Genomic DNA, 13,775 nt, shown 5'->3' with positions numbered 1-13,775 from the left:
CCGAATGAGGCCTTTCTTGGTGGTGGTGTCAGGGTTGGGGACAGTTGTTACCTAGCAGCTTCCAGAGCAGTGAGGAGCAGGGCAGGAAGATGAGGAGGTGGCCTGATGGGTGCTTTTCAGGCAATACAGGTGCAAGGTTTTTGGTTTTTGCAGCTACAGCCATGGTCTGAGCCCTCACTCTTGGGCAGGTACAGAGGCACCATTCCTAGTGAGGAGGCTGCAGGGACAGGCCAAGTCCCTAGGCATTCCTCTTCCCACCTGGTCAGAGACAGCCAGCCAGGATCCTGGGCTTGTAGGGCTTGGAGACCGGCATCCAATCTCTGCATAGCTCCCTGTAGTTTTCCTTTCTCTCCCCTTGGGAGGGGAATGCAACTATGGGGGAGAAAAGGATATTAGAAGTAGGATCTGGATATGATTCTGAGCTCCACTGTGCCCTTGGGCAGGTCATGTGGCCTCTGGGAGCCTAACTAACCCCACCTCGTGAGGTCACCAGGAGGCTTGCAATAGTGCCAGCCCCCTGTCCTTCCTGGCCCTGGCTTTCACCAGAGGACAGCTTCTTCAGGTGTCTCTAGGCTCAGGTGAGACCAAGTCCATGGTGTCCAGGTGGCTCTCTCAGGACTAGGTGCCCTGGTGGGAAAGGGGCTTCTGGCCCCAATATCAATGTTTAACCGGATGTGCAGGTCAATATTTACCAGAAGAGAGGCAATCTGAACAGGGGTTGGCTGAGAGCAAAGGTCCTGGTGGGAGGGGAGGGCTCGGCTGGGCAGGCTGGAGTGTGGACAGTGTGGGTAGCATCCAAGCAGAGCCAGAGGAACATCGTGTGCGGCCGCAAGGAGCCTGTAGAGGTACGAGGGAGGGGCGGCTCTACCTGCCTCTTGGGCTGGAGAGAAGGTAGGGAGCTATCCTCCTGGCTGAGGGGATCTGGGCTGAGTCTGGAGGATGGAGCCATGAGGAACCAAGGGGGGGATTCTGTGGGGAGTCTCTGGGGCTTGAAAAACTGGAGGCCTTTTTCTGCCAGAAAGATTCAGAAGTCCAGGTGGGAGCTCAAGGTGCTGGCCAAGTCTCCTTATGTGTGATGAGGATGGCGCCAGGGGTGATAGGAGCACCCTCCTGAAGGACTGCCCTGACATGGAGTGGGGTGGGGGTGTGAGACCTGCTCCAGGCTGACCCGGCCTGCCCGTCCCCACCAGCCTGACTTCCCGGAGCTGGCCTGAGCGGAATTGGGGGCGAGGCTGTGCTTCCCGAAAGTCCAAAGGTGGCGCTGGCCCCAGTCATTCATTGGGTTCTGCGGCCAGGTCAACGAGATGGCTCTCTGCCCACCCCCCAGCCCCTGTGATCTCAAACCAGCCTGAAGAGGCTGAAGGGCTGATTGGATTAGGCGCTCTGGGAAGGGAGCCCTGTGTGGAGGGGCCTCGGAGCACGTTTCCCAGAAGAGACCGTAGCCGTTTCTGAGTGCTGGGTGTTGTACTGCTGTCTCCCGAAGTCTCTTATACCTCGCAACACACGGGGGAAGCAGAGACTTTTGCTCCCGTTTTACAGGATAAGGTGAAGTTGGAGGGGTGAGGGTATAACAATCCCTATGTGTTGCTAAAGTTCTCTGACGAGAGGCAGAGCCTGGCTGCAAATCTTGGTTTCGCTCACAGCCCAGATCTTGAAGGGTAAATTTTCATTTGATTGTCTTTTCCTCTTATTAAAACATTTTGAGTGGGTGAGACATACACAAACAGGAAGCTTGCAGGAAAAACAGTGTAGCAAGGAGAGGAGAACCACTACTGTGTTGGGTGTGGGTGCTGTGATTGGCACCCCCAGCCCCTGCAGGGCTGGTGCAGGACTTGCTGGGTCAGTGACGGTGGGTGAGATGCCACTGTGGGTGAGGGGCCACGGTGGGAACTGAGGCTTCCTGTCCCTGACAGGAACATGTTGCTGCTCCGGGGGCTACTGGTGCTCAGCTTGTCCTGCCTGCAAGGCCCCTGCTCTGTGGTAAGTTTTCAGTCTGGGTGGGGTGTGGAGGTGGGTGTGGGGGAGGTCAGAGTTTGAGAGGCCAAAAAGGGATTGGAGTCTAAGGAGGGTTTGACTCTTGGAGGGTTGCTCTGTCTCTCCTCATCCCTTTCTCAACAGTTCTCTCCTGTGAATGCCATGGAGCCCTTGAACCAAAAGGTACTGGGGAGTAAAGGAAGTGTGATGGGAGGAAGGTCCCAAAGGTCTCCCTGTGGTTTGTGTAGGTTAGGGAGCCTGTGGGTTACTCTCCATCTGCTTCCTTCTTTCCTCAGCTCATGAACCAGCAGGCCCAGGAGAAGCTGTCCCCACTTACCCTTCTCAAGATGGGCAACCAGGTACAACCAGGTGGGGCTGGGAAAGAGGGGGAGGAAGGAAGAGGGAAGAGGGCGAGCTGGCTTCTACAGAGAGAGGGTGGACGTGGTCAGGGGAAGGGCATCCCAGAGCCCAGAATCCCACTGCCTCCAAGACTGGGACAAAGAATGGAGACTGTGAGGGAGCTCTTCCACCCAGGATCTGGGGCTGGCCCCTTGACCCCACTGACCCTGATCTGTCCTGCAGGAATTTGGAGACAAGGCTACTCTGAAGAGGGCCCCAGAAGACTGCAAGGGCGCCCCCACCCCTGAGCAGAACCACAGGCTGGCCCAGGCCATGATGGCCTTCACCAAAGACCTGTTCTCCCTGGTAGCCCACACATCCACCAGCCCCAACCTCATCTTGTCACCTCTGAGTGTGGCCCTGGCACTGTCTCACCTGGCACTAGGTACTGTGGCCGCACCTGGCCAGATCAGCAGAGCTGGGAGGCCAATAGGAACTCACTACTCCAGAATTTACCAGTGGGTGGCGCCTCCATCAGGTTCACTTAGATGTTTGGTAAAAATGCAGATTCATGGGCCCACCAACAGTCTCTATGAATCAGATTCCCAGGTATTGTGGGGGGGATCTGCTTATGGTGGTTTTTATGAAAGAGCCTGATAGATACAATGTCTCCATTGGACTGGAGGGTCTTATTGTGGGAAACAGGTCCAGAGAGGGAAGACAACTGGTGTGAGGTGAGGTCACCGGACTGTCAATAGCAAAGGTGAATGTACACCTTGGTCACTCAGAGAAGCTCGGTGGCTAGGGGAGGCGTGTGTGTGGTCCCCCGGGCACAGTCACTGTGGGTCTTCAAGAGGGACCGGAGTGGGCAGGGGAGTGGGGGGGGGAGGAAAGGACTCCTGCCCGGACCACAGCTGATGTGGTTCCCTCCAGGTGCTCAGAACCAAACGCTGCAGAAGCTGCAGCAGGTGCTGCATACAGACGCAGGGCCTTGCCTGCCCCACCTGCTGAGCCGCCTCTACCAGGACCTGGGCCCCGGGGCCTTCCGACTGGCTGCCAGAATGTACCTGCAGAAAGGTGGGTGCTGGTGGCAGGAGCGCCTTTGACAGTGCTCTGGGTGGACAGGGTGGAGCGAGATGGGCTTGGCCACAGGTAGCTAGCTGGATCACTGGCAGTGGTGGCTTCTGAACCCCGGAAACAGCTTGTGGTCCCTTCTGTACAGGATTTCCCATCAAAGAAGACTTCCTGGAACAATCAGAAAAACTCTTTGGTGCAAAGCCCATGAGACTAACGGGAAAGAAAGGAGATGACCTGGCGAACATTAACCAGTGGGTGAAAGAGGCCACAAAAGGGAAGATTGAGGATTTCCTCTCGGACCTGCCAGATAACCTAGTGTTGCTTCTCCTCAATGCCATCCATTTCCAGGGTGTGTACCCCTTCTCAGGGTTCCTGCCTGGCCTGCTGGCTGAGCTGGGGTGTGCAGGGGTCCCTCTTCTTCCTCAGGGCTGACCAGGCAGCAGGAAGCACGCTGGGTTGTGGGTGGGGGAGGGAAGGAGACCCACCCCCAGGGATGGGGGGTGGCAGGGAAGGAGCCCACCTCCTTCCCTCCTGCCACCAGGAGCCCCAGGTGGGGCTGTTGGGAAGGAGGACTCTTGGATGAAACCAAATCTGAAGGAGGTTGTTTCTGGGAGCATGGCAGGCATGGAGAGAATACTAGCCCAGAATCCAAGAAAGCTCAGGGAAGAGATGTCAGATTAATTGACTATCAACCTGGTGCAGCAACCCCTGGGGTCTCAGCTTCCATCTTTGTGTCTTGAGTGGGTTCTGGTGGAACAGGGGAGAGGCTGATGATATAGAACCCACCCTGGCCCCAGCCATGTGGCCCCTGCCCTCTGCTGTATACAGGTTTCTGGAGGACCAAATTTGACCCAAGCCTCACCCAGCGGGAAGTTTTCCACCTGGACGAGCAGTTCACAGTGCCGGTGGACATGATGCAAGCCCACACCTACCCTCTGCGTTGGTTCTTGTTGGAGCAGCCTGAGATGCAGGTCACCTTGACTGCCAGGGTCTGGGCGCTGGGAAGGGGCAGGAAGGGGACAGGCTATGGAGCAGGCCTAGGGTAATGGGGAGCCTCCCTTTCCTTCAAGTCATGTCCCTGGGGCAGATGACTCTGAAAGGTCTCACTATGACCTCACCCAGGTGGACTAAGGCTTCAGGCTCTTTGAGAGTCATTTACTTAACAAAAAATATATTGGGCATTTGCTGTGTGCCAGATACTGTTCAAGGTGCTGGAGATATAGTGGTGCTCAGGGGAGAAGAGATCCCTGCTCTCAGGAGGGAGGAAGACACACAAGAGCAAACATAAATTAACACGATAATTTCAGATAGTGGTAAATGCTACAGAGGGGAGAAAAAGATGATGTATTGGTGACTGGGGAGGGTATCTTGGGGAGAATGATCTGGGAGAATTTTTTGAGAAGGGGCACTGAGATGAGATCCAGTTTATCACAAGGACCCCTGGGCTGTGGGGAAACACAGAGACCACCCAGCAGCCAAGGAGACACACGGGACCTGAGCATGCCCCACCCCTCACTCACCCCCCTAATCTGGGAGATCCAACCTGAGCTTTCCCTTCTTTGAAGGGAGGATCTCTTTGTCAGTAAGCTCCTGGAACATTCCGATGGGCTATGCGCTATGTCAAGCTACGGCAGGTGTGGTCTCCTTGCTTCTAGCCTAAGTGTGGTCCCTTTGGCTGGAGCACTGACCCCTCGGCCCGTCAGGGGCAGCAGAGATGGCAGTGTTGGTCAGTTTCACAAGGCCGCACGACACAGACCACAGCGCTCTGCAGTCCTCCAAGCACTTAGAGCAGCGTCCTGGCTTCTCTCCAGTCCACCCTGGAAGAAAGATGGTCAGGAGCCTGGTTCCCCACCCAACAGCTCACTTCCTGCTACTCCTTCCCTCCAGGCCATGTCCTGCCCATTCTTCCTCCCCGTTTGGTTTCCTTTCTTACTCCTCCTTGACTTCCTCTTCTTCAGGCACTCTGCAGGCAGGCAGGCTGAACACAGCCTCTCTGCCTCCCCCTGGCAGGGGTCCTCCTGCCTGCCCAGAGCCTGAGGCAGCACGCTTTCAAGAGATCAGTGAATCCAGAGCTTTCTACTTCTTTAGCTGCAGAAACCCTGATCACAGGAAGTCTGACCCAAATCACAGTCCTGATGCCCAGGGCAAGTCACTGCTCCTTTGAGCAGCTCCTGGAAAAGTTGAGGCCCCAACAACACAGTCCATTGCACACAGGGAGAAACAGGTGAACAGGGGAAATTCCTTACCAGGTCACAGTGCCAGCTGGCAGCTGTGAGTGCCACCTACATGCAGATACTCTGCTAGAAGCTTTAGAGTGTCTCTCTTTTGGTCACATGTCAGCCTGCCATGTGGGTAGGTATTGTCGCTCCCTGTCACGGATGAGGGCAGTCAGACTGGGCAGGTCCCTGAGAAGGGACGAGCCCACCTGCCTCAGAAGCGCACCTGGGCCCAGACTCCACCTAGGTGTGGCTGCCTTCTGGTTCTCATGTTGTCTCCTTCCCTGTCTGTAGGTGGCTCATTTCCCCTTCAAGAACAATATGAGCTTCGTGGTCATTGTGCCCACTCGCTTTGAGTGGAACGTGTCCCAGGTGCTGGCCAACCTCAGCTGGAACATCCTGCACCAGCCCTCGCTGCGGGAGAGGCCCACCAAGGTCCAACTGCCCAAGCTACATCTGAAACACGAGCTGGACTTGGTGGCCACGCTCAGCCAGCTGGGTAAGGAAGCTGGGTATGGGACAGACCCCTGGGTCAGGCTGAACAGCCTGGATTGGGAGGAAGCTCTCGCTGGCAGTGGGTCTCAGTCAGAGCTAGTCTTGTGTCCTTTTGGGGGGCCTAGGGAGGTGTGAGTGTTTGGTGTGAGCTCTGGGAGGCTGTGGTGGCCTGGGGGGTGAGGACCCAGTATACCCAAGACTGAACGTGGCAGAGAATCCTGGTTGGAGAGCCCAGTGTGGCCTGTGAGCCCTGTTGGCTCTCCAGGAAGGGAGAGGTGGAGAAGACTCTGTGTCACCCTGCTAGGGAAGTACCTCCACCCATGAGCATTTGCTAAACAGCTTTCACATTGTAGGCACTGTACTAGACCCTCGGAACCCACCAGGTACAAAGAACTTAGTCTCGTCAGGTGGGCAGAAGAGGAGTCAGGCACTTACAATTCAGCATGAGTGATAAGACAGCATAAATGATAAGGACTCTGGCCTGGTAGTTTTATTTCCAATCCACCAAGAAGAATATTGTAAAGGCACCTGTCCTGCCATGGGGCAAGGGCATCAGGGAAGGCTTCCTGGAGGAAGCAGTCTTTAAACTGATACTTGAAGGTTAAACAGGGGTTAAGTAGGGATCTGTGGGCTCAAAGTGTTCCCTGGCCAGGGAGGCAGCCACCCTCCCAGGCAGGTCCAGGCAGCCTCTTCTCAGGCAGCTCTGACCATCCATTTTCTATCCTGGGCAGGCCTGCAGGACTTGTTCCAAGCCCCAGACTTGCGTGGGATCTCTGACCAGAGCCTTGTGGTGTCGAGTGTGCAGCATCAGTCCACTCTGGTGCTTAGTGAGGCCGGCGTGCAGGCGGCAGCAGCAACCAGCACGGCCATGTCCCGCATGTCCCTCTCCTCATTCATCATAAACCGCCCCTTCCTCTTCCTCATCCTTGAAGACACTAGGAGCATACCTCTCTTTGTGGGCATCGTGAGGAACCCCAATCCTGGCGCGCAGTGGGAGCGAAAGGAGCAGCAAGATTCCCCTGGCAGCAGGGACTCCTTCCAGAACAAGAAAGTCTTCTCCAGAGGAAACAAGCAATTTGGCCCAGACTTGAAACTTGCACCCCCTTCAGAAGAGTATTATCCTCAAACTAGTAGCCCCAAGTGAGGGGCAGTGGTCAAGAACGTCCTGACTCCCTGCCTGGACAATCTCTCAACTCATGTGACTCTTTCCAAACAGCTTCATAGGATTAAGGGGGAAGGGGGGATCTTGGTGGACAGGTGGGGAGAAGAGGGTGACAGTTCTCTCAGACTCGTTTTGGGGAGTTGGGGTGGGGTGGGGCCAGGAAGTGGACAGGCATCAAGGAATGGAGTGCCTTCCAAAGGGGCTCAGAGGGTCCCGCTGTTTGGGGCTTGGGCAGAGGGGCAGCTATGAATCCACTTCTTTCAGGAAGGTAGGTAGATTATTTCCTAAATTGGCTGGAGCACCTCCATGTTTGTTTACCAGAGCGGGAGGGGCAGGAGGGATTGTATACTCTGGTTGGGGAAAGGAAACAGTTCTGGGGGTGCCCCAGGGGGTAGAGGAATGTCCTGGATCAGACACCACGGGTCACCTTTGCTCTGTGGGGGGAGGTTCCAGATTCCCTTGCCTCTACCATTACCACCAGCCTCCAGTGCCCTCTGATGTCCTTTCTTCTCAGTTCCCTGCCAGTTCCTGGAGATACCACTGCCAGGATCCCCCTTCCTTCCTCTCCTCTCTCCCTCCTCTGCCTGCCATCTCAGGAGCTGAGGGCAGGAAGGGCTCCTTTGCTCCCTAAGGCTCTTTTGTAAAGTTTTTGTAGTGATTTTTATGCTACCTGAATAAAGAATGAATGGGCCTGGCTGCTTTGACATCGCTGTTCTGGGCAGGGGTGGGAGTAGCAGGGCTGGAGAAAGGTGGGAGGCCACAGAGCGCCCCCTGCACTGAGAACCTGGGCCCCAAGGAGTGGCAACAACCTCCTCTGTGCCACATTTGGTCCCTGGTCACTTGCCAGTCCCCTCCACCACGCAGTTGCACCCCTCTGACCTGGCCAGTCTTCTCCAGGGCCACCTCCACGTCAGCCTGGCTCCCCTCTACATGCCTCAGGCAGCTGGCAACCAGGGCAGCTTAGAATAGCGCCAGCCTCCTGGTTTGGGAGAAGAACTGGCAATTAGGGAGCTTGTAGTTTCTAATTACATGCCGGCCCTTCTGCCAGGAGCTGGCGCCTGCCAGCCGGGGGGCAGGCTGCTGGGAGCACCTGAGGATTTAGGGGAAACAGTTGGGGACACCGTGGCATGGGGAGAGGGGCAGCATGGGTGTCCATGTGGGTGGGCCCTTGTCTGTAAGGTCTGGGAGTCCATGTGGCAGCCACCTGCTGCCTTGAAGTACAGGGGCTAAGACCCAGTGCCTGGGGTGAATCTTGTCTCTTACAAACTAGCAGTGGGGGGAGACAGTTAATAAATGAATGAGTGAAGTAGATGACATGTCAGAGGGAGACATGAGCTCTGGTGAGGAATGAATTAGAGGAGCACAGGGCATGCTGGGACCTGGGGCCTCCCTGGGAAGGTGACCCTGGAGCAATAACCTGAAGGTAGGATGAGCACCATGGGAGTCTCGGGGAACAGCATCCTGGGCAGAGGAATAGCAAGGGCACAGGAACTGAGGACGAGGCGTGCTGGAAAGTGCAGGATGAGCTGGGTCTGTAGGGCAGTGACGGGGCTGGGGTAGGAAGATGCCAGAGAGGAACTGGGGATGGTAGGGCTTCTGGGCCACTCTAAAGACACTGGTTTTTATATTAAAGAGGTAAGGCGTGCCTGGAAAGCTCCATCAGCAAGCCCAACCAGACTTTTACCTCCCAATTCCTTCTCAGCTCAGCTCTCTCCTCTGCATTTTGGTTCCCATTGCCCTGGTGGGGGCTAGTCATCACTCCTACCCTCGAGTCCCACCCTCCAGCCATGATCTGGATGTCTTAACTTCAGCCTCACCCTGCAAATGCAAGGGATGGAGCGCCCTGCTGAGCCAGCAGCACAGGAAGCTCTGGGTGCAGCACTGGACAAGCTTACAAGAGCCCTAACCTGGTGCTGATGCTCTAGACGATAAGCAAGTACATTGAAATGTCAGGTTCAGTAAACAGTGAGTGTTTCCAAGAAGGTTCTGGGGTTGGGTGACACCGACTAACTGCCTAACTGAGGAAGGCAGCTTGTGGATCAGGCCCCTCCAAGGTGACAGTGGAGCTGAGAGATGGGAGCTAAGGGACAGACTGTTCTTGTCAAAGTGAGAGGAGTGCTCAGAAAGAGGGAACAGCCAGGGCAAAGACCCTGAGGCAGAAAAAAGTGTGGGTCTTAGCAGCAACAGAAGGGAAGCCAGTGTGGCTCAGTGTGACCAGCAGAGGGACAACGGGAAGATGAAGACGTAGAGGTAGGCGGGGCCGGGCACACGGGCCTTGAAGGTGAGAGCAAGAGGTTTGGACATACAAGTGTAAAGGGACTTGTGTGTAAACATGTGTAAGATTTATTTATTTACACTTACAAGAGCTGGGGTACAGGCCAGAGACGTGGGGGTGTGAGAGGATTCTCCAGAGACACAGTGGGGAGCAGAACAGGCAGATGTACTGAAATACACTGCTGAGGGGAGCAGTGGGCAGTACAGGGAGGTTTGCTGCGCCATGAGGGTCACCTCCCTGCCCGGGAACGAACTCAGGCTACAGTGGCTGTGGATTGCTTCACCTTCAAGGCCTGAGTGTGCCCGGCCCCGCCTACCTCTACGTCTTCATCTTCCCGTTGTCCCTCTGCTGGTCACACTGAGCCACACTGGCTTCCCTTCTGTTGCTGCTAAGACACACACTTTTTTCTGCCTCAGGGTCTTAACCACTTGCGCCACCAGGGAGTCCCTATCTAAATGTTTTTTGATTGAAATAGAAAAAAGCATATATAAGCTTCATGATTTTTCCCCCATGAACCAAATATTCCTATGCAACCAGCACCCAGATCAAGAAACAGTGCTCCTCTGACTTGCAACTGCAGATTTATTTCTCCTGACCTTGAACTTTACGTAAGAGTCATACAGGCCATACTCTGGGGTGGGGTGGGGGGGTCTGGATTCTTTTGTTGCCACATGCTTATCGGATTGGTCTGGGTACTGTGGCAGGCCATGACTCATTCCCGGGAAGGCTTTTATGGGAGGGGTGCCATGTAGGCTTAAAGAGATGCACTAGGTTTCCCGGGCGAAGGCGGGTAGGGAGCTAGGGAGGCTGGTTAGCAGGCGACAGATGAAGGCGGCTTGGTCCAGGGTGCTGACTGTAAAAATGGGATATAAGTGGTCAGAATTCAGATCTATTTTGCAGGTAGACATTATAGAATTTGTAGGTGATACAGGAAATGAAGGGAAAGGAAGACTCAGGATGGCGAAGTTCATCATTTAACTTCCTAGCCCTTTGTTTTGAGAAATGGGTCTTACTGAGATGGGGATCAGTGTGAGAAGTCTTTAGGAGTGACTGGAGGCTTCTCGTTTGAAGTTATTATGATTGAAATGCCACCCTGGCTAGGGTGACCATGTGTCCCCCTCTGCCTGGATGATTTCAGTTATCCTATGGTTCCAGTGTAATTAATAGCACCCTGTTTACTGTGAGGAGTGCATAGATGATAAACTGTATGTTCACCCTACCCAACGGGCAGCTATGTGAAGCGGGCAACTGGACACTTTGGTTATCTAAGAGGAGATAAAGATGGAGAGGAAAAGGAGTCCCAGGGCCAAGCCAGCCAAGGAGACAGAAAATGTGCAGCCTGAGAGGTGGGAGAAAAATGGAAGGACGTGGGAGGTCAGGATTTCAGGACAGAGGAATGATGATCTGCCACTCTGGCTGAAGCGAAGGGCAGAGATGCCTGATGGTCAACACAGAGGTCACCCATGAGCTGGGCTACAGCAGTTTCAAAGGAAAGTTGGACACAGAAACAAGACTGGGGTAGAGGAGGGAATGTGACCGCAACAGAGTGCAGAGACAAGAGGAAATGACTTTTCAGTGTGGCTTCGAGGGAGAACTGAGAAATGGGCAGTGGCTTAGGGGTGGGCCAAAATGAAAGCATCTTTGTTTTTTTATTTGAAGTATAATTTCCACTTACTGGAAATATTTTTTTTAAAGATTTTATTTATTTATAAATAGAAGAACTGGGGTCTAGGTCATAGGTGGGAGAGAGTGAGAGGATTCACCAGAGACAGAGTGGGGAGCAGAACAGGCAGATCCACCGGCATACACTGCTGAGGGGAGCAGCTGGTGAGACAACAGGGGTCTGCTGGGCCCTGTGGGTCAGCTCCCTGACCAGGCATCCAACTTGTACTGCTGTAGCTGAGGAGAGCTTCATAGTGCTGAGACTCAACCCCTTGCACCACCAGGGAGGCCCTTGATTGGAAATATCTTTAAAGAAGAAACAACAATGATGTTTGGAGGTGGCGGCGTGATCTTCAGAGAGGGACAGCTGTGTGCAGAGAGCGGCTATGTCGCAGGAGCAAACCCACTGAAAAGCACACGGGCTGGCTCTCTCCTTGGGCAGGAGCAGGACACTGTTTTCCTGGCAATCAAAGGCATGAAGAATCCTTCTCATTTATTAGGAAATAATTAGGACATTGGTCTAACTAGACCAAAGTATAAACCCTGAAACAAGAAAAGTATCTTCAATAAAGTTGGACTGCTACATGCAAAAGAATGAAACTAGACCATCACCTCATATCATACACAGAAATCAATTCAAGATGGGTAAAAAGACTTGGATGGATGTAAGACCTGAAACCGTAAAATACTTAGAGGCGAACATAGGTGAAATAATCCATGACATAAAACCTCAGAAACATATTTGCAGACTCATCTTCAGCAGCAAAGACAGTAAAGGAGAAAATAACCACCACTGGCACTATGTCAAGCTAAAAAGCTTCCATACTGCAAAAGAGACAGTGACCAAAGCAAAGAGACCCCCTAGTGAATGGGAGGAAAATATTTACATTACATTTAGTAATTTTTTTGTCAGTTAGCTCTGTTACAAATATTTTCTCCCAGTGTGAGGCTTGTATTTTAATTTTGTTTTACAGTACCTTTTCATGAAAACAGTCCTTAATTTTAGTACAAAACTTATTAACCTTTTATAATTTGTGCTGCTTTTGGCATCTTGCTAAAAAAATCTTTCTTAGTGAGACATTACAAAAGAACTCATCTGTATTTTCCTCTAAAGCATTCACAAATTTTCCTGTGTATATGTGTTTGCATTTGCTTTTCAAAGCATAAAAATATCTCTGAAAGTATACACAGGAAGGAGATTAACATCTGCTGTCTCCAGGGAGTGGAGTCTGTGACTGGAGATCAGAGTGAGAAGAAGAATTTTCGTCTGCCTTTTGTTGCTTTTGCATTTTTAAAAAGATTTACTTATGCACACAAGAACTGGGGTATAGCTCAGAAGTGTAGGGAGTGAGAGGATTCACCAGAGACAGATTGGGGAACAGGGCAGGCAGATGGACCGAAATACACTGCAGAGGGGAGCAGTGGGTTAGCCGGTAGAGGACTGCTGCGCCGTGTATGTCAGCTCCCTGACCAGGATTGAACTTGTGCACAGTGGATGGAGAGAGCTTCCTAGGGATCCTCCCTGGTGGCACAATGGGTTAAAGCACAGCACTGCAAACTAGCCACAGCCACTTCAATGCGAGTTCAATCCCAGCCCTGGAGGTGACTCCCATGGTGAGGCAGACCTCTCCTGACCTGCCCACTGCTCCCCACTCTGCCTCTGGTGAATCCTCTCACTGTCCCTGCACCTCTGGCCTATACCCCAGTTCTGTATGCATAATTTAATAAAATTTTTTAAAATTAAAAAAATATTCTGCAGAAAGACAGAAATTGTTTTCCATATTTAAATTTCCAAGGTACCTAGAATTAATTATTGTGTATGGTATGAGATAGGGATAAAATTTTAACTTGTCCACATGGATAGTTGGGCCCTTCCTACCTTTCTGTGCTTAATCTTAGCTCATTTTACTTGCCCTTTTAAGTCTCAGCTTAGAGTCAGATAGTTTAACTATGCTGCAAAGTCCATGAAAAATAGAATGTGAATCACATATATGACTTTATAGCAGCACATTAAAAATAGGTGAAATTAATCTTACTATCTTTTATTGAGCTCTATATGCAGTGTTCAAAATCTGGCATGAACTTTACCCTTAGATCAGGTCACAGTTCAAACGAACCATATGTCAAGTGCTGCAGTGCTATCTGTGACTTGGCCAATGCAGCGATAGGACTGCAGTCTAGGCTGTCCCACCCTGTCTTGGACATGTTGTTCTCATATTAGCCCGTATGTTTTCTGTTCTGGGAGGACACGATTCTAACTCATCCATGTATGCCTTTCCCTCCACGTACCTAGCCAGTGCTTTGCATAGGGGTATATGATTTTTTTTGTTGAAGGATTAAACTCTATCTGTTGACACACTTTCCATACAGAGCTGAAGCTTGCTCACCAGAAAGTTCTATACAAGGCCCCTCCCTCTGCTTCCTGGAGTCTCAGGTGAAGTGGGGTTCCCCTAAGTGTTCTTTTCTTTTTTATAAAGATTTATGTATTCATGCATACAGAACTGGGGTACAAGCCAGAGGTGCATGGGCGGTGAGAGGCTTCACCAGAGACAGAGTGGGGAGCAGAACAGGCAGA

The 13,775-nt window shown here is 52.6% G+C and overlaps 1 protein-coding gene across 1 annotated transcript; it reads left to right on the top strand.

The window, feature by feature from the left end:
* Positions 1-1,917: 1,917 nt before the first annotated feature.
* Positions 1,918-7,959, top strand: SERPINF2 (serpin peptidase inhibitor, clade F (alpha-2 antiplasmin, pigment epithelium derived factor), member 2). The gene is made up of 9 exons (XM_004684793.2): positions 1,918-1,980; positions 2,119-2,157; positions 2,271-2,333; positions 2,557-2,758; positions 3,247-3,390; positions 3,536-3,739; positions 4,219-4,361; positions 5,901-6,105; positions 6,833-7,959. The coding sequence occupies exons 1-9, from the start codon at positions 1,918-1,920 to the stop codon at positions 7,243-7,245; spliced, it is 1,476 nt and encodes a 491-aa protein (XP_004684850.1). The 3' UTR covers positions 7,246-7,959.
* The last annotated feature ends 5,816 nt before the right edge of the window (positions 7,960-13,775 follow it).

Source organism: Condylura cristata, unplaced genomic scaffold, assembly GCF_000260355.1.
Source record: "Condylura cristata isolate star-nosed mole 26May11 unplaced genomic scaffold, ConCri1.0 scaffold00017, whole genome shotgun sequence".
NCBI classification, from domain to species: Eukaryota; Metazoa; Chordata; class Mammalia; order Eulipotyphla; family Talpidae; genus Condylura; species Condylura cristata.
Note: the sequence above shows the minus strand (reverse complement) of the source record. Positions and strands in the feature narration are given on the sequence as shown.